The sequence below is a fragment of the Lucilia sericata genome, unplaced genomic scaffold (assembly GCF_015586225.1).
Source record: "Lucilia sericata isolate MDLA Ls3-8-SP2 unplaced genomic scaffold, ASM1558622v1 Contig000137F_arrow, whole genome shotgun sequence".
NCBI classification, from domain to species: Eukaryota; Metazoa; Arthropoda; class Insecta; order Diptera; family Calliphoridae; genus Lucilia; species Lucilia sericata.
In genome coordinates this window covers 91,422-111,901 of record NW_023994169.1, presented here as the reverse complement: position 1 = coordinate 111,901, position 20,480 = coordinate 91,422, and the positions used below count along the sequence as shown (strand labels likewise).

The window sequence follows — 20,480 nt, the reverse complement described above, 5'->3', positions numbered from 1 at the left end:
CTGTCCAAATGATCTTGCGTTATTAATGATTGTATTTCTTGTGTATCTGGTGAAATGTACTCAAAATCACCATATTGCGACAATGCTTTGGTAGTTTCTGTCCGCCCATCATACAGATCTTTTAATGGATGTACTGGTACAGGTAATTCATCACTATGTGGAATTGGTGTTCGTGCACTCGGAACACTCTTGTATACATATCCCGACCGTTCTGTTAGAAAAAAGATATATAATAGTGGTATATATGATATATTTTCTAAATCTAGAAAAAATACTTTTTCTGTTAAGACCAAATGTATCGTTCTGGCACGCGTAGCAATTTTCACTCTTATGTTCGCCAGGATCAGACCATACCACTGGAATTCCAAACGGCATCGAATTACGCCCAAATTTCCACCATTTATTTAATGCACTAACACATGTTAGGCACGTAAACTCCGGTGCATAATGTACATTTCTCATTTCTTCCGCGGAAGTAATTAAAAAATAGCTGTTATAAGCTTTAAGTCCATCATGAACTAAACGTTGTAGATGTTCCATCGGTGTATACTTTCCGCATACAAAACAAAATTTGTTAATGTGTTCTTTATATATCTTACGATCCTTGTCGTTCATTTTTTAATGTGTTCAAATATAAATCAATTGATATTTTTGCAAATTTACTTTTTTAATTTTCACCAGATATAGAAAACTGCGAAACCACTTTTTCAAAATTTTTATTTTTTTCATAGCCAATTCCTTTTTAAAGAAAACACTATATTAAAACCAAATATCTAAATTTATAAATGGTAATGCAAAAATTCATTTATAACATAAAATCTTCAGATCTATGTAAACAAACAAAACAATATAACCCACAAATCATATTTATGATTTATTATATGCAAAAGGGCATAATAAAATTAAAACTCCCAACATCAATAAACACATATTTACAAATACGTGTGCCAATACATTCCCAATTATATTGTTTTTAAGATCTATGTACTTGTGGAAAAAAATAATTTGTTGTTACGCCTTTCTAAATTTCAATTTAATAAAGAGTTTTGATATTGTGGACCATTTCCAATCAAAAAAATATTTTTTAATTTTTTGATTGTTATAACCTTTTGCATTTCAGGTGACGATATAAATGACAATTTGGCTTTATTCAATACTGAACGATTTTTTCTGGTATATATCGACTTGTATATGTCTGAAAATTTTTTTTTAATATTTCTAAGGTAATAAAACCAAAAATTACTTCAGTGACAGTACAAAATTCAAAATGCAAAATCTGCCGATTTTGACCTAACTTTTCAAAACGGAGTACGCCATCTGATTCTATGGCCCAAAATGAAGTCATTTTGACATACTTACAGTGATATTAGTGTTCACTGGTTCAGATACACCGTCACTTTATGTTAGGATAAATTAAATGTCACGGGCCCAAAAAATTAATTTTCACTTGTCACTTAAAATTTGATTTTTTAGAACATTATCTAAAAATCCAAATCGAACTGAAAAAATTTTATTTAAAAGTAGATATCTTTCAAAACTCTACTTTCTACCGAAATTTCTTAATTTAAAGTTTAAACTTTTAAATCATAAATCTCAAATTGTTTACAATAAAATTAAAGATGATTGACCTGTTATGTAACAAAAAGCAGGATTGAAATCTAAGTCGGGATCAACCTTTGTCTGGTCACGTTAGTTTTTACCAGGCTTGGGGGGTTAATGACTACATTTTCAATTACAATTACATTTGAAGTAATTGTAATTTAAGCTTTACTAATTACAATTACTTTTAATTGTAATTGAATTATTTGTAATTGCAATTGATGTTTTGATAATTACAATTAAGTGTAATGGTAATTGAAGTTTTGCCAATTACAATTACTTGTAATTGTGAATTTCGTTCCTTATAATTACATGTAATTAGTAATACCTCAATTACAATTACAAGTAATTATACCCTACACCAATATAGTGGGGAGGGTATTATACGTTTGTGCTGATGTTTGTAACACACAAAAATATTGGTCCTACACCTTTAAGTATACCGATCGACTCAGAAACACATTTTGAGTCGATTGAGACATGTCCGTCCGTCCGTCTGTCCGGCTGGCTGTCCATGTAAACTTTGTGCGCAAGGTACAGGCCGCAATTTTCAAGATAATTTGATGAAATTTGGACCAAGCATGTTTTTTGGCACAAATTGCTTAAATACTTTGGAATTAACGTAAAATTCAACATAAAAGTTTCTTTGTGAAAAATAAAAATTTTTCGGGCCATGCCCGACTATACTTTCCTACTTGTTTCAATTGGAAAATTTCAATTACAATTACAAGTAATTGTAATTGGTCAATTACACATTACAAGTAATTGTAATTGGAAAAATTTCCATTACAATTACAAGTAATTGTAATTGGCTATTGCTCAATTACACATTACAAGTAATTGTAATTGACCATGTAATGAATTAATTTGTGTAATCATTACCCCCCATGCCTGGTTTTTACATATATGTACATAAAATCCTACCCTAAAAACTTTTTTCATCGCTTCTCTATTTCCTATGGAAATAGTTTATTACATTATTTTGGTTCAAAAGTTACCGGGTCCATTATTAGAAACATGGAATTTTTCGGCAACCTGCCTAATAGTTTTTCTTTCATCAAACTGTAAATTTAATGTTAGTGTTTTTCTTTGCACTTGGTATGAAACGCTTGCGAAAGAATGAACCGAAAGTGAAGTAATGATAGTGCAAAATGTAAATAAAAAATGAATAACAAAACATGCGAGTTAAAAACGGTAAACCCCCAGAATTAAATTTTTTTCATGCATAAAAAATTTTTCCGGATTGTTGGAGTTACCGAACTGGTGCGTGTCCGGACTGTTGAAGTTTTACCTTATATATAGATCTTTGAAATTTAATGGAGTTATAGAAAGGTCTCTACAGAATTCGAATTTTATTCTATTTAATTCCATAACTTTTGAACAATTTAAATATACTTATTTTCTGCAAGAATTGTTATATTTTCCGAAAATGTTGGTTAATATAAAATTATTCGACTTTCAGAAATTGACATTGTATGAATGGTTTAATCAATAATGGACCAATCCTCATCAAATTTGGTAGGTAGATTTTTGTTCCTACAAAACCTGTTTATGTTAAAATCTGCCAGCTATATGAGAAAACCTTTTGTTTAGCTAGTTATAAGTATTAAAGTGATTTTGTGAAGGATCCTTTTATGGGGGGTAGGGACAATTATGGTAGACTGATTTTTGTTGCTACAAAAATTTTTTATGTAAAATTTCGTGTTATTAAGCCTCATAAAATTTAATAAAATGTTGCTATAAAGTTTGTATACATATGTATGTATGTCGAATTTCGTGATATTATTAAGGTAGTTATGAGCATTAAAGTGATTTTCTGAGTGGGGCCTTATATGGGAGATAGGGGTAATTATGGGCCGACTCTGATAAAATATAGATTTGAAAATTTTTAACCTTTTAAACAGTATTTCTAGGAGCCACTCATTTTAATACAGAACAATCTTTATCAGTAAAGAATATTTATACAAAATTTCAAGTGTTTAGCTCATCTCGTGTGGTCCCTATCGTGATTTCAACAGACAGACTGACGGACATGATTAGATCGCCTTAGAATTTAAAAAGGACCCAAGACCCACATTGGTCTACGAACAATATATCGATGTACTACAAACTACTATTGGTCTACGACCAATATTTCGATGTAATCTGAAAAAATTAATAATCCCTCAATATCGTTTTATGGTGGGTATAACATAAAATATCACCATACAAATTGATCCAGGGATCCACGTTTATTTCCTTTCATTTACAGATTTTAATACATAAAGACAAAAATAAATGTTAAATATTCATCTCATTATTACGAAAGTTGATTACTAACTTGCTACACGTTGTCGCTTCAACGCTTAATATACAATAGTGAAAGGGTTAAGATTTTTTAAAATTTGATTAAGATGATGTTTAAATATTTTATGAGTAGAATATAATTGGATCCAGTTATGACAATGATGCTGTGGCTGAATTAATTATTAAATTTTATAGTTTAGCAAAAAAAAATATTATAAATATATAGTCTTAGAAGTAACAAAACATGTTTTCTTAAACAAGTTTTGTAGTATGTGGGTTAAAGATTTTTTATAACATTCAAATTAATAAAGTATAACTTTGTAACTGATTATGGACCTAAGACTAATAAAAATACTGAAATAAAAAATTTTAAAATTTTCCAACTGTTTTTTCACATTTATATTTACGTGGAATCGTATTTCATTTGAGGAAAAAATGAAATTAATATTCGATTTGCAACACATCAGAACGTTTAATTGAATTGTAAAAAAAAATAATAATACGTCCTCCAACTCCTCGAAATAAAAATGAAATATACAAAAAACAAGAATTCCTCAAAATACACATACATACATATATATTATGTATTCATTTATGTATTTTTAATTATTTATACTTTTATTAATTTTTGTATTTATCTTATTCTTAATCATTTATTTTACTATTAAGACCTTTTTAGTTGATCATTTTAGTAAAAATAATTGAAGCACATTGTTCTTAATTTAAAACAAAAAGCTAATCTGTATTTTGCTTTAACAAATATTAAACAATAATAAAATTTAATAATAATTTGACAAATTATATATAAAAATAGTAACAATTTTATATATCATGTATTTTCTTCTATTTATTATTATTTTATATATTTTCTTTCATAAATTTTTAAATGCGATTGTAACTCAAATTCTATATGCTGGATAACTACTACTGCGATTCCTCTCTACTTTGCAAGTACATAACATATTCATCAATTACACGCAAGCACGCAAAAGTATTTTTTGTTTGTCTTAACAAAATTATATATATATATATGTGTTATTTATTATACTGGTCGTGTTAATATTATTTAAAAACTAAATTCATTTCACAAAAAAGAAACAAAAACATTACACACAATTTTTTTTTTTGTATTTCACATTGAAACAAAAACATTACACATTATTTTTTTATATATCACGTTGCCCACTTCTGTACATGTTGATAATTCAAGGGTATAACACTCCCATATATATATATATATATATATATATATATATATATATATATATATATATATATATATATATATATATATATATATATATATATATATATATATATATATATATATATATATATTTATATATATATATATATATATATATATATATATATATATATATATATACATATATATATATATATATGTATATATATATATTTATATATACATACATATATATTTATATGTATATATAGCATATAATCATAGAATTAAGCATATTTTCATATTGTAAATATGAGTCACAAATTTAATACTCAATATTTAGAAACACTGTTAAATACTGCCGATTTTTTTTGCACTTGTCTGCTTTAAGGTACATATGTATATTGATTATAATTAATATACAATGGTTTCTTTTGGGGACGACGTTCATTTTTTTCTTTTTTTGGACATTTTCACATTTTGGAGTAGGGCCAAAAAATGCCCAGAGTTGTTATTTTTGACATTTACAATAATGTTTTTTTTTTTTTTTTTTTTTTTTTCATTTTAGTTATTATTTATTGAATCTTTCTTACATAGAAATTTACAATAAGTATTGAAATCTTAACCTAAACTATAACTAACGTCGTTATTGCCACTGCAATTTCAACAAAAGTTCTCGATAATTTGATTATCTGGCAAAATCCAATGTTTCCGTTCTTCTCAGTCGTCTGTGACCCTCAAATGACAGCAACTCCCTGGCAAGGAGATTTGGGTGATCCATTAGTTTCGACAGGTAGGTTAAACAAGAGAGTTTGATCTCCTCGCGTATTATGGGGACATTGAGATCCCTATGAATATTACTATTGCGAATGTACCACGGGGCACCTGTTATTGACCTTAACAGTGCTGACTGCTTTCTTTGTAATTTTTCAACATTTGATGAGGAGGCTGTTCCCCACAGTTGAATGCCGTATAGCCATATCGGTTTTATAACTGTTTTGTACAAAAGCACTTTGTACTCCAAGTCTAGAGCAGACCGTGGTCCAATTAGCCAGTACAATTGAGCTGACTTTAATTTTATTTGTGTAACCTTGGCTTCAATGTGGTGAGTCCATGTTAAGCGGCGATCAAGGTGGATACCAAGATATCTCACATGGCTTTGTTCAGGAATTTTTATATTGTTTATCTGCACGGGAGGACAATTTTCCCTTCTTAAAGTAAATGTAACGTGAGTACATTTTGTAGCATTGACTTTTATTTTCCATTTGTCCAGCCATTTTTCCAATTCGCCGATGTGAAACTGGAGTTGTTCAGAAGCTATTGAAGGGTTTGCATGCATGCTTACAAAAGCGGTATCATCCGCAAATGTAGATGTGTGAGTCAGTGCGCTCGTTGGCATATCTGCAGTATATAAAATATATAGGAGCGGACCTAGAATACTCCCCTGGGGTACTCCAGCAGATATTTTTCGACGTGAAGAGATCACATCTTTAGATCTGATTTGAAAAGATCTTTCATATATGTAATTTTTAAGCAGTTTGTGAACATTCGCAGGTAGTAATGTGATAATTTTGTGTATTAGTCCATCGTGCCAGACTTTATCAAAAGCTTGAGAAATATCTATGAATAATGCAGAGCAATATTGCTTGCTCTCGAAGGCCTTTCGAATAAGAGTTGTTATTCGATGTACCTGTTCGATAGTGCTGTGCTTTCTTCTGAAACCAAACTGATGGCCAGGAATAATGCAATTATCGTTAAAGTGTACTAAAAGGCTTTCAAGCAATAACTTTTCAAAAAGTTTTGAGAATAAAGACAACAGGCTAATGGGACGGTATGATGTCACTTGAGTGACATCTTTCCCCGGTTTTGGTATCATAACAATCTCGGATACTTTCCATGAGTTAGGGAAGTATCCAATACGTAGCATCGAGTTAAAGATGAACAAAATAATTCTCAGTGCTGAATTGGGCAGGTTACTTATCATCGTGGTAGTAATTTTATCTATACCAGGTGATTTTCCTGCCTTTAGACCTTTGATTGTCATCTTCACGGTAGAGAACCGGAATTTTATTGGGTGTGGAACCACATTATTTATAATGTTAGCACTAATAGAAGAATCTGTATCATTTTGAGTAAACACATTCTCCAAGTGATTGGCGAATGCTTCAATTTTTTCTGACGTATTTCTTGCCCATTGACCATTCTGAAGGCGTATAGGTGACTCATATGCAATAGGGCACTGCATATTTTTAACAGCTTTCCAGAGACTATATTCTGTTTTCTTAGTAGGGTCTAAGTTTTTGAGATAATTTCTCAGATTAGATTCCTTATTATCCTTTAAAGCGATGCGAAGTCTTCTTTGGCACTGATTAAGTTTAACCTTTATGTTTGGAGATCGTGATTGTTGCCATTGACGTCTGAGTGTTCTCTTTTCTTTAATAAGAGACTCAATGTTCCTAGGACATTTCGATTTTTTGAAGTCTCCCAAGGTGACTGGGGGTGTAGACACTTTGACAGCATCTTGTAAGATATCCGTAAATATATCGACAGCGAATTGTATTTCATGGTCATTAATTCTGAAACAATTCTTTAGGGTAAAGTGTGTTTCAGAGACGAGTAGTACGTCAATTTCCTGAAGTAGCAGGAATTGTTCTACTTCATTCTTGTGTTGGCTAAGGCCGTTAGCATTCCAAAAACAAATTCTTAGAGAATTCATTTTTTATTTAGCAGGATCTGCATGAGCATGCTTTGATTCTGCATTAATTGTTGAAACATATTTTGCATATTTGCCATGAAACTGTTCATGGTTTGAATTAGATTCTCAATAGAGCTTTGAGAATTTGTTTCGGGTGCAGGCACACCCTCTTTTAATGCATGTGCATATGAAAATAATGGGGCATTATTTTCATTGTTTGATTGCAAATTCTCATTATTCTTATTTGTAAGACTTCTATATTGGGCACTAGAAGTTTGATTTGCATTCATTTGGGTAACGGAACCCTCTTTTGTCGTATGGGCATACGATTTATTCTGATTGCTTTTATTTGTGATACTTCTATATTGAGCACTAGAAGTATTAGGAAGGCTTGGGAAGTTAGAAGCTTTATATTGAGCATATAAAGGTCTTCTGGCCTTGTTTGATTGTTGGATGTGTAGATATACTGGACATCCGCGATAGTTAGCAGTGTGATTTTGACCACAGTTACTGCATTTTCTTTTATTGTTATCTGTTTTTGGGTAAGGACAATCTTGACTCTTATGGATGTCTCCGCATCTCACACAAACAGATGGTAATTTGCAGAAAGTTCTGGTGTGACCGAACTCTTGGCAATTTAGGCATTGAGGAGGACCTCTGCGCTTAATGGGTTCCTCTACAGTTATTTTGCGATTGAGAAGATATCTTAAACTGTATATTGGATGAGTATCACCCTTTTTTTTCAATTGTGAAGAGTTAAAAGTAATTTCAACTCTAAACATTGGTTGGGGAATTTTGTCCTTGTTAAATATATTGTGAATGGACTTCACTTCATAACCTTCAGACTCTAGCGCCTTTTTAATGTCATCAGTTGGTACAGAGCTGTCTACACCTTTGATAACTACTGTCAAACCCTTTGCACTTTTTAGTTGATACGTGTAATAATTTCTTTTCTCAGAATCAAAACTATCAACTATTGTTCTAAAAGACTTTTCTGAATAAGTCTGTATTTTTGTTTCCTGAATATTTCCTTTCCGTAGAGAGACTACATGGAAATTTTCTTTGCCTACAAGTTGGGACAACTTATTTACCAATAGATTGGTGGTAGGTTCGCGCAAATAGAGGGGAGGTGGCTTTTGGTCTTTTAAAGTCATAGATGGTACTTTTTCACTTTCTTGGTTATCAAGCAGTGCAAAACGATTTTGACTTACGGAATTTGTTTTCGCTTGTTTTGGATTTGGTTCCAATTTTGAAGTCCTAGGGCTGGACTTACGTTTTGCATATGTGACATAACGGTCCATTCCCGTTTGGATCTTTTGCGTTTTATGCGAGCTCAATAAATTTGGAGTATTTTTTGGTATGGCACCAGTATTCTTTGACATTGGGCTTGAGTGACCCTCCTTATCATTAATGGTTTTCACAGTGTTAATATTGTTATTGGTACTATTTGTGATATTGTTCACATTAGCATTACTATTTACATCAACCATTGAATCAGTTGTTTGATTATCTATTTTTTCTTTTGCTTTGTCTTCCACACAATTGTCTTGTTTTGGCGCACTTGAGAGAGGAGATCTCTCGTTTGTTGTTGTTTTTGAATCTGTTGTTTGTTTATTTATTTTTTCTTTTGCGCTATTATCTACACAATTGTTCTGTTTTGGCGCACTTGAGAGAGGAGATCTCTCGTTTGTTGTTGTTCTTACACTTAAATAGTTTTTATGATTTTTTGGATCATAATTATTGTTGTTGTTGCATGGAGAGCTCATAACAAAGTATGCATTTTTTCCATTGCTACTGAGCCTCCTTTCACTTGTTGGAGAGTTAGAGAAACTCATGCACAATAACACACACTACACTCTATTTAAGGTTTTGTTGTTATTTTTTCTTTTTGTATACTTTTTGCTTTTTTTATAAATTGTTTTGTTAATAATTGCATTAACAAAAACGACAATTTATTTAATTTAAATGTATTTTTAATATTAAAAATAAATAAGTATGTATTTAATTAGCGTCCATTCGCTGTTACTTATCTTTTTTTATATTTTTATTAAGAATTTATATTCACAATGTTATTTTCCTGTGAGAGCGATTTAAAACACGTCTATTGTAGTTATAACAAAATATTATATGTAAAATCAAATAATGTAAAATCAAATTTTGTGGGAATACCTACATGAAATAGATAGAAATAAAAAAAGTTGAAGTCGATATCCCCGATGATTACCAATGCACATTGCTTATAAGATAAGGTAGTTTTACAACAAATACAACATTAACAAAAACAAATAATTTGTTGATAATTTGCCTGTTGTTTTTGGTATGTTAACGTTTGCTGTATTTTTCGAAAGAAAAACTCAGATCGGCTATCTACCAAGTTATATTGATAATAAGGTAGTTCGCAGGGTTGACTGATTATAAGGTGAGAACGATTCTACTATATTTACAAAATCAAACTACAATTTCCTGTTAGTTTTGCTTATTGGGACTTTCAAATTTGTATTTAATGTGCTTACGTTTGTTGTATTTTTCGTTGTAATAAACACGAGAATTTGGCAGTTAACTTCACTTTATATATGGACTGTAAAACTCCATATAAAAATATAATGAATTCGCTAGCTTTGGTTGAATTCGCCGACATTAACTAAAAATTAATAAAACTTATGATTAATACAAAAACCTTGTGAGAGAATTATACATATGCACAAAGTGCATTTATAAAGTGGCGACCATGGAGAAACTAAAACTTTTAAATATATGTATTAGTAAAGTACTTTTGCAACTGCCAGCCTTTCAGGGTGTTAAAGAGCAAAATAGAGCATTCTATATTCATTTGAAAGAAATATATTTATAGAGTCAAAATTTTAAATATGAGTGAAAAATTACTTAAAATAATATCAATTAAATATTAATCTTTAGAAAAATTTAAAACACAAGGGTAAAAACGGGAAAATATTTGTATTTCTGGTACTTTTGGCACCTTTTGTGCATGTTCCAATTACGCCAGTACATGTTACAAATACATCAATTTTAAAAAATTGATAGATCTTCACTAGGAAGCATCAATGGCTATACATATATTTTTCTCGTAACATGGCCCAGAAAGGGACAAAAGGAGAAAAACGGATAAAAATTGGTACTTTTTCCTCATGAACAAAAAATATATTTTTTCTAAAGAAAAAATTTGGCTTCGTGGTGGCGACCTTGAGGTAAAGTCATTTCAACAGCTGATTTTTTTTTTTTGTTCATATCAAGGCGAATTCAGATAAGGTCGTGGCAGTTTGGCAACAGCAAAATTGTTCATGTAATTTGTTTTTTCATTTGGTACGCACTGATGTCAAATGCAAAAATTGCGGCGAATTCATTTAATGAAAATATTTTTAATCGCTTTATCTACAATATTGTTTAATTTGTTAACATTTCATAGCAAAATGTTATTGTTATATTATGTTGGTACATGCGTATCAATTATTCATTACTTAAATAAGAAGAATAATTGTTTACAAATTGCTTGGTATTTTCCCATTTTTTACATAAATTATTTAAAATACTAACGAAGTTTTTCTCTGTTTTAACGGAAATTTTTAAATATAAAAATGTAAACAATAACAAACTCTGACAAGTGAAAAAAATAATCAGCTGATTGAATAACACCACCTTATGTGAATTCGCCTTGTGTTCATACATAAAAAATTTCATGAATTTAATTATGCAGCGAATTCATGAAATTTTTTATGAAGAACGTACTTGTTATAGAATAAACACATACAAACTTGTTTGTTTGTGTAATAATTATATAGTTCTGTAGCCTGTAGCCTGTTGTTATTGTTATAGTATAATACAAGCGATTTCAGAAAAACAGAGTAAATTTTTTTATATATATGGAGCTGTCAAACTACATGTAAAAAATCAAGTGTGTTTTAGAAAAAAACAACCAGATGTTCTGTTTACAGTTCCTCATAATTAATATACCTTGGAATAACAAGCTGTCAAAATTTCCTTTGTTTTTGTAAGCTTTACGTTTGAACAAATAATAAACAGTTGTACATGGCGAAACTAATAAGGTGAAGCCATTTCAACAGCTGATTTTTTTTTGTCGATCGAAATTTAGACTGAAGCTGTCAATTTCCATATAAAAAAATCTCTCTCAAAACCGACGCTGTCAAACTCCATATAAAAACAATTTCATGAATTCGCAGCAAAATGAAATGACTTCACCTTATAATATATTCGCCTTGCAGTTGTACTTTTGTCGCCACCAAGGCGAATATATTATAAGGTGAAGTCCAAGGCGAATAGACTATATATTTGCGGCGAATTCATGAAATTTTTTATATATGGAGTTTAAAAGAGTCGGTTTTGAGAGAGAATTTTATTTATATGTAGTTTGACAGCCTCAGGCTAAATTTCCATGGACAAAAAAACAATCAGCTGTTAAAATACTTCAGGTTATTAGTTTCACCATGGTGAAGTCGTTTCATTTTGAGGCGAATTCATGAAATTTTTTATATATTGAGTTTGACAGCATCGGTTTTGAGAGAGATTTTTTTATATGGAAATTGACAGCTTCAGTCTAAATTTCCATGGACAACAAAAAATCAGCTGTTTAAATGACTTCACCTTATTAGTTTCGCCATGGTCGCCACTTTATGAATGCACTTTGCATATGTAAGGTATAGAGACAAACTGATTAAAAGGTGAAGGCATTCACAGCTGTTTTTTTGTTCATGAAATTTTATCCCTTGGCACATACAACAAATCTCGATCATATGAGACGTGGTCAAATATAATTTTGTGGAAATATTACTAATTCGGCCAAAATGTATATTGATTATAAGCTTGATTATAAGGTAGTGCTGTCGGCGAATTTAGCCAATCAGTGCGAATTTATTGTATTTTTTACATATGGAGTTTGACACTTAAAGTGTCAGCAAGTTATCAAGCTCAATACATAAAAACAAATGGCCTTATTTATAATAAGAAAAACTAACTACTTTCTAAAGAGCTGCTATATTTCCCTAATGAAATTTGCACCCAAAAAAGTTAGCAGCAAGATAGTTAATAGATCGCTTTTTTTATCGTTTATTTTAATAAAATTTTTTATTATTTTTACATTGGGAATAAACAAACCAGAATTTTTTAAATAACATACTTATATACACTGTCCCTTAAACGAGTTCTCTAGTATATGTTAATAGCTCGCTTATCATTATAAATAAGGCCGTAAAAGTATATTAGCAAGAACATGGCGTATATATACGGTGAAGTCATACTATTATAGCTCGAATGTATGTAACATGGTAAACTAAAATCTCATACCATTGATATTGAAATAACCTCAATAAGTTAGAAGAATAAAATAAATTTTTTCGTGTGATTTCGCAGTGAACTATAAAATGTTATTCATTATGCACAGTGGGGCATAATCACATTTATGAAACATAATCAGGCAGGTCTGATCGGTAGAAAATTTGACAAAGTTGTAGTTAAGGAGCATTCCATTTTAAATTACCTTGGACGTAAATTTATTAAACAGGTGTAATTTCTGTGTTTCCCATCCGATTTGAAAGATTTTCATCTTTTCTGAGGGAAAACATGCTTATGTGTGATATTTATCTCTTACAATTTTCAAGTTATGGCCATTTGAAAATTAAAACATTTTGCTATACCTTGGACCAGTTTTATTTAAATATTGGGCGTAATTTTGAATTGATTTTACGCAAATTTGTTCCATTTCATTCCTATATCTTTAGAGCATTTAAAAATAACCAATTTTGAATTTGGAAAAATCAAAATAGTGCAAATGTTAAAAATTGGAAAAAACCTTGTCTTTTTTCACAAAACATTTATTTTGGTACATATCTCACTAGCAACCTACTAAGTGACCAAAAAGCTCATAAAGGAAAAAAAGCCTTCTTTTGAGCCAAAAATAAAAAATTAAAACGGGCTAAAATTGGGAAAAAATCAAAAAATTTTTGATTTCTGCAAAATATTGACGTTAGGACGAACATTTAGAAACGTGATATTTAGAAATAGACATAATTTAAATTTTCAGTGGAAAATTTAGCAAGTTACATTTCTATAATATGTATTAATTTGCTTAAATTCTCCTTCATCACCAGTTATAAATTCGCCAACAACGCACTCTGGGCCTGAAATACAATTTTGTGGTCATAATTAGGGCAGTGGAGCTACGTAATAAATAAATATTACATATAAGATTTTTTTTCAAGGGTGCTGATTAAGATTTTGCAAGAAAAAATTAAAAATTCCAAATGGCGGATCCAAAATGGCTGTTAAAAAATTTTTTAATTTTCTTAATGGAACTTTTATTGAACATGTTTTGAAGATCTTTAGGCACTGATTACAAATTTATATTTTCAAAATCTAATAAACTGAGTCCAATATGGCGAATCAAACATAGCCAAAAATGAAATATTTGGACAATAAGTAGACCGTTGGATCTACGTAATAAATAAATATCACATATAAGGTTTTCGGGGACACTAATAAAGATTTTGCAAGAAAAAAAAATAAAAAATGGCGAATCCAAAATTTTTAAAAATTTACGGACTTGAATATCTAATGAATACGTATTGTAGATTATCACTGATGACAAATGCGAATTCAGATTTTTAAAATTTAATAAACTAAATCCAATATTGGGGATCAAACATAGCCCAAAAAATTTTTTTGGCAATAAGTAAAACAGTGTAGTGCTGATTAAGATTTTGTTAGAAAAAATCAAAATGGCGGTCAAAATTTTTAAAATTGACTAAATAGAATTTTTAATAAACATGTGTTGTAAATCTATGGTCACTGATTACAAATGCGAATACAGAATTTCAAAATTCAATGAACTAATCTCAAGATGGCGGATCAAACATAAGCAAAAACTAAATATTTGTTTCTTAGCAGTATTTAAGATCAATAAAGTATAAAACTATTTGTGTAACGTAAATGGGGGCAGAATACTAAGAAATCCTAATTAGATTTTAAAATATTAAAAATGACGGATTAAATATTGCTGATACTGATTAAAACAGATTCAAAATGGTCACTTATATAAAGCTAAAACTACGAAAATTCCTTTTTCAAAACTAATAATAACGGTCACATTCATAAACCATGTTAATGGTTTAAACTATTAAAAAATTATAAAAACGTATTAAAAAAAACCTAGCCGTCATATTGTATTTGCCATTTTTTTAAATGTAAGACCAAAATCTATCAATAATATCATAAAAAATTCATTTTTGCCAACTTTTTATTTTTTCTTGGTACAAATTTGTTTAGTTTGAAAGACTATTTTTATATTACCGGCAATAACTCCGAAATTTATGGACGGTCACAGACGGAAATTTCAAGACAGAGAACATCTCAAGGAACAAATTCGTACTATTATCATTAAAATATCCTCTGACACAAGGTGTTAAAGTTTTTGGAAAAATGCATATTTTTGAGGTTTAAATAACAATTTTTTTTCCAATAATATTTAAAATGCTAACCAATTTCTTCTTTCTAATTCCCTTTAACATTGGACATTTGTGAAAAATATATATTATTTTCGAAAAATAAATGATTTACACAAAGATATGAAATTTTGAATTTGACCTCACGCCATTTGAAAACACTAACCACAATGATAAAAAAAATTAAAAACTACAAAGTCTCCAGATTAAGAATTCAAAACTTTTTTTCCTCCCTACCTGAATTGGACTTTTGGCTCAGAGTGCAACGCAATGTGATTATAGAAGTTACACATACACACACAAATGCAAAATTATAACTGCGAAAGATTCACAGTTGCATAGTTTTCAATAAAATTTACATTAGCCCAATAAACATTAAAAGTATCTTCATAATAGGCTTAAATTCCAAAATTGGAATTTTTACCGACCTAATTTTGGAATAATTCCGGTATGTATTTCAAATTTAGGTCATTATAACTAGATTTTGGTACTATGTAAAAAATATACACATAATTGTCCAATTCAAAACTGATATTGTATTTTGTATCGTTTATTAAAATACAGAATTCCGATATCTGCTTGTGAACAGCCAATTTATTGTAAAAACAACATGTTGTAAAAAAGAAAAAAATATCTTTAATATTTATAAGAAAACAATTAAATTTAAAAATTTAATTAATTATAGTTGTAATATGAATTATTTTTTATTTAATTTCACTTTAAAGCTCTTTTTTACATGTTTACTTTATGAAATTATTCTTCTACTTTTTTATATAAGCGAGCTTTTGTAATGGAAATTACCAACAACATTTTTACACAAGTGTAAACCAATACAAAAATACCCACAATACGCAGTTTTTACCGGAAATATTATCATTAGTTCACAGGGTATGTGTGTAAAAATGTATATATAAAAACCAGCCTGTGCTCTTATAAGGCTGGGCAGTCACATAGAAGCTTTTGTACCGATTCCACAATACGCAGTTTTTTTATTATAAAAGTTAGAAGCCTAATCGAGTTCTTACTAAGAGACAAGAGAGTCCTAGTCCTATCTGTTGTCAGAGTGGGCCAGAGCAGTCTCGATATTCCACAAGTGGTGATATTTGACCACCTGAGTTCCGTCTCACTCAAAGCCCAGTCATCTATCAATTTTGATAGGGTCATCAGGGGAGTATGAATATCCCTTTGCGCAAGGGTTAAGTCTAGGAACGACCCTTTGGTTGCGCATTCATCAGATATTTCATTTCCCGGTATGCCCTAATGAACCCATATCAACTCAACGTGATGTTGTGTCAGTTGTGCCACATTTTGACTTAATAACATTGGAGTTAAGAGCCTTGATTGATACAAGGCTGTCCAAGTATATATGTATAGTCCAATTTTCGAGATTTAGTTCCCGTATTCTTCTAGCGGCTGTATATATGCCTGAAGGACCGTACAGGTGTCAGGTAGTCGAAGATACAGTAGAAGATTTAGTTTTTCGGAGAAGATTCCCGATCCCGTGCCCCTTTCTGTCTTTGAGCCATCATTATAGATTGAGATCACGTACTCTGGTCTTAAATGACCTATTAAAATTCAGTGTTGATATAATATAGTCTGTTTCCTGCCCCACGATTGGCCTGCCTATCTTTTGTAGGATGGTGCCATGATCAATGCGGTCGTGCTTCAGTCCGTTCGACTGTTTAAGTCGTAGAGCAGATTTAGCAGAAATGCATTTGATGTACATATCGAGGGGAGTTATATTTAGCATCGTCTCTAGACTAGCCTGAACGGTGGATCTCAAACAGCCAGTGATTGCAAGACATGGTAATCTTTGTACCTTGTTTAGAATAGAGAGGTAAGTCTTTGTATCCACCGCTCTCCACCAAACAAGATCTCCGTAGGTCAAAATAGGTCTTATGACCGCGGTGTACATCCAGTGCACAATGTATGGTTTAAGACCCCATCTTTTCCCAAATGTTTTTTAAATATATAGAAGGCACATAATGCCTTCTTCATTCGACTCTCAGCCATAGTTGCCAGATGATTTGGGTGTAAAATCGTAAAATTTCGAGGAAAAAATCGTCAACTGATTTTTCGAAATCGTCATTAAATTGTCAAAACTATTTTACATTTATATAATATACATGTTTGATGGTATTTTTACGATTTTATAGTAATTATTTTAACTATCAAAAATTTTTTTCAATTTCGATAGATTTTAGTTTTGTTTGTTTGCTTGTACTTAAGTTTGCTTAGCTGCATCTGCAGCTAAGACTTCTTGGCCGAATCGAAAGATTATAACGCCAACACCAATTATTCCAGCACGACTGAACATAATATCAAATTGAGTTTTTTTTGGTTAATATTTTTATTAACATTTTCATTCGATATTCTAAATACATCGATTTTCTTTAAAATTATAGATAGAAAAATTATAAAATGTATTAAAATTACAAAATACAAAAATCCTATTTGACACCACCTTGTGGTGTACCCCTTGTCACAACTTTCATTGTCTTGCCAATACCCATATTAGATTTAATGGCCCTGCTCTTGAGCATGTGTTCTGTCCAATTTTTTATCCACTGATCAACACGATGATCTTGACACCCTTTGACCATTTGGCGCCATCAAACGCAGTAAAGGAGTCATCCTTATTTCGTCAACTAGTACCAGCAAGATTTTCTCCTCCAGAAATAGCCATCTGTCCGTAGTCATTTTCCCATCGGGATGATTACGGTCTATGATGGCTATTTGCAGCTCAGGTGCTGATGAAAAGTTGATGGTTTCAACCGCTTACCCTCAGACACCTGCGTTTCACCTGACCTTTGCCGCTTTATACTAGGCCTGCTTGCTGGATCTTTGGTAAACTTCGCTGTACCTCGAGAAGAGGAGAATGCAGACAGTCCCTTGGGTGTTGTGTGGGTTTGGTAGTTTATACCTCTACCACAGGTATGAAAAAGACGCTGCCGCTCCTCTGGAGTTTTCTATACTTTTTGTATGTACAGTGGCGAGCAAAAGTATATTAATGTTGACCAATTTCCTAATAAAATGACACATGTTAATATTTGTGACATTTCAAGTGAAAATTTATTATGTACCGTTATTTTTCGTCAAGTTTTTCATTGATATCGACATGATATACGGTGTTAGTTTATTTGTACCTAAAAAATTAAAAAAATATGTGGAAATGGGACACCAAATCTCAATTTTGACGGAAAAGGACAATAATGCAGACAAATAACAATATTATTAAGCTACGCTTCCGGAAAAAGGCGAAATGTAGCATCCAAATGCACGGAAACTGATCATCCGAGATCGGTGTCCATTTCCACATTATTTTTTTTAATTTTTTCAGTAAAATTAAACTAATAACAATGACCTCAGATAAAAAACATCTGATCATATAAAATTATCTGACAACGTCTGGCAATTTTTTGGCATATGAAACGAATTGTGTTTACACGATTGTCAGATTTTTGAAAATTTTGCTATGCAGGAATTGTTTTTGAAAATAAAAAAATCATTTCTTATAGTTTTTTATTAATATCTACATATCGTCGTCCCGGAATTATCTTCAAGTATATCACAAAATCCAAAAAAAAATGAGTTAGGGTAATTTTTTGGGGTCAAATTTGAAGATCTATCGATATAATCAATTCACAGGTTTCTATCTCTTGTGGTTTACGAGATATTCAGTAGCTATTTTATTGTATATCCACTTTTCTTAAAAATTTTATGTGTTATCTTAATGTATATGCCATTTTTGTGGATATACAACAAAAAATGTATGAAATTATTGAAATAAAAAAAAGTTGTGTTATCTTCACGCATGTGTAAAAGATAAAAATACTGAAAATAGTCTACATATAACACCGTCCGACACTCAAAATTAGACACGAACCAGATGATATAAGTCTGAAACTAGAGATTAAATGATACTAAACTGCTTTCATTTTATTTCGTGATCCAGTTTCCTTGTAAAAGGACTTTAAAAAAATTTATAAATACTTTTGCTTACCCTACTTTGCAAATTTCATGTCAAAATAACAAGAAGAGTTGGGAAATATTTTGTGCTATTTTTGTTTTATTCTGCCAGGATCAAAATATGTCAAAAATGCCTTAAAAATTTGTTCTCAAAAAATAATACTGAAAACCTAAATAGATATTAGAGGATAAAAATTTTAAAAGACATTTTTGACATCTCTTATCATGACAGTATAAAATAAAAATAATACAAAATATTTCCCAACTCTTCTTGTTCTTTTGACAACAAATTTGGCATTGTTTGAGCAGTAGAAGAATTTTTATTTATTTATTTTTTTTTGAAAAATTTACTTCTTTAAAACTTTGAAGTCCTTTAAAAAGGACACTGGATTGTTTTTAAACAATAGCAATTACAAAATGCGAATACAGATTTCGTATATAAACCCAGCAAAAATCTGGAAATGACTTGTACTTACTAAACAACATACTTTTCAATGACAACTACTTACCGTTTGCATTACTTAGAAGAAAATTAAATTTCTATGTAAAAACCATTATTTGACGCGCAATAAAATAGCTAAGCAGTGGTGCAGTGAGTAGAATATTTGACTAACAAACAGAAGTTATTGGCTCGTATACTCGCTGGCTCTTTTTATTATTAAAAACAAAACATCTTCCTCAACAAGTACTTCTTTAACTCCCTATTTGTAAGCGATGCGGTAAGTACTTGTCTCCAATGACACCACCGTGTTAATATATTGAGTTAAAATGCTAATGAAAAGAGGTTTTATTAGCTTTTTAACTCATTACTTTTCAATGTAAGTTTGAGAGAGAATGAACTTAAAAATGATGCATATTTAATTAGAATAAATAAAAATAAACATAAACAAAATTAGTGTATATTTACTAAACTAATAAATACCAATTTTTGTTACTGCACGAATAACGGATAAGAAAATTTGAGAGACAAAACATAATGCAGTTTCTATCAGTACATTTTCACGTATATGCCATAAATTAAAAAATAGTTCTCAAAAAGTGGTTTATACAACAAATTTGGGAAATTCTTCTTGAGCTAAAAATAACCATATCTTGAAAAATTTACTCATTCATGACTTTGGATATTTTTACAGTAATCGATGTAAAAAAATCAAGCACTACATTATATAAAAAAATTTAGTCACATTTTTCGGCTCAATTTTTGTATATAAATTGTTGAAACTTTAACTTCAATTTCCCAAAAAAATTTTCTGGAGATACGTGAAGATAACTTCGG

General features: G+C 30.4%; 1 protein-coding gene across 14 annotated transcripts in view; it reads left to right on the top strand.

Moving 5' to 3' along the window:
- Positions 1 to 20,480, top strand: part of LOC119601032 (plasma membrane calcium-transporting ATPase 1) — a 554,548-nt gene that overhangs the window by 460,799 nt on the left and 73,269 nt on the right. The window contains exon 17 of one of the 14 annotated variants that reach the window (XM_037951699.1): positions 4,838 to 4,876. The exons of the other annotated variants lie outside the window; for them this stretch is intronic. Coding sequence (XP_037807627.1) covers positions 4,838 to 4,876 — 39 coding nt within the window. The remainder of the gene's footprint in view (positions 1 to 4,837; positions 4,877 to 20,480) is intronic. 14 annotated transcript variants of the gene reach the window in all.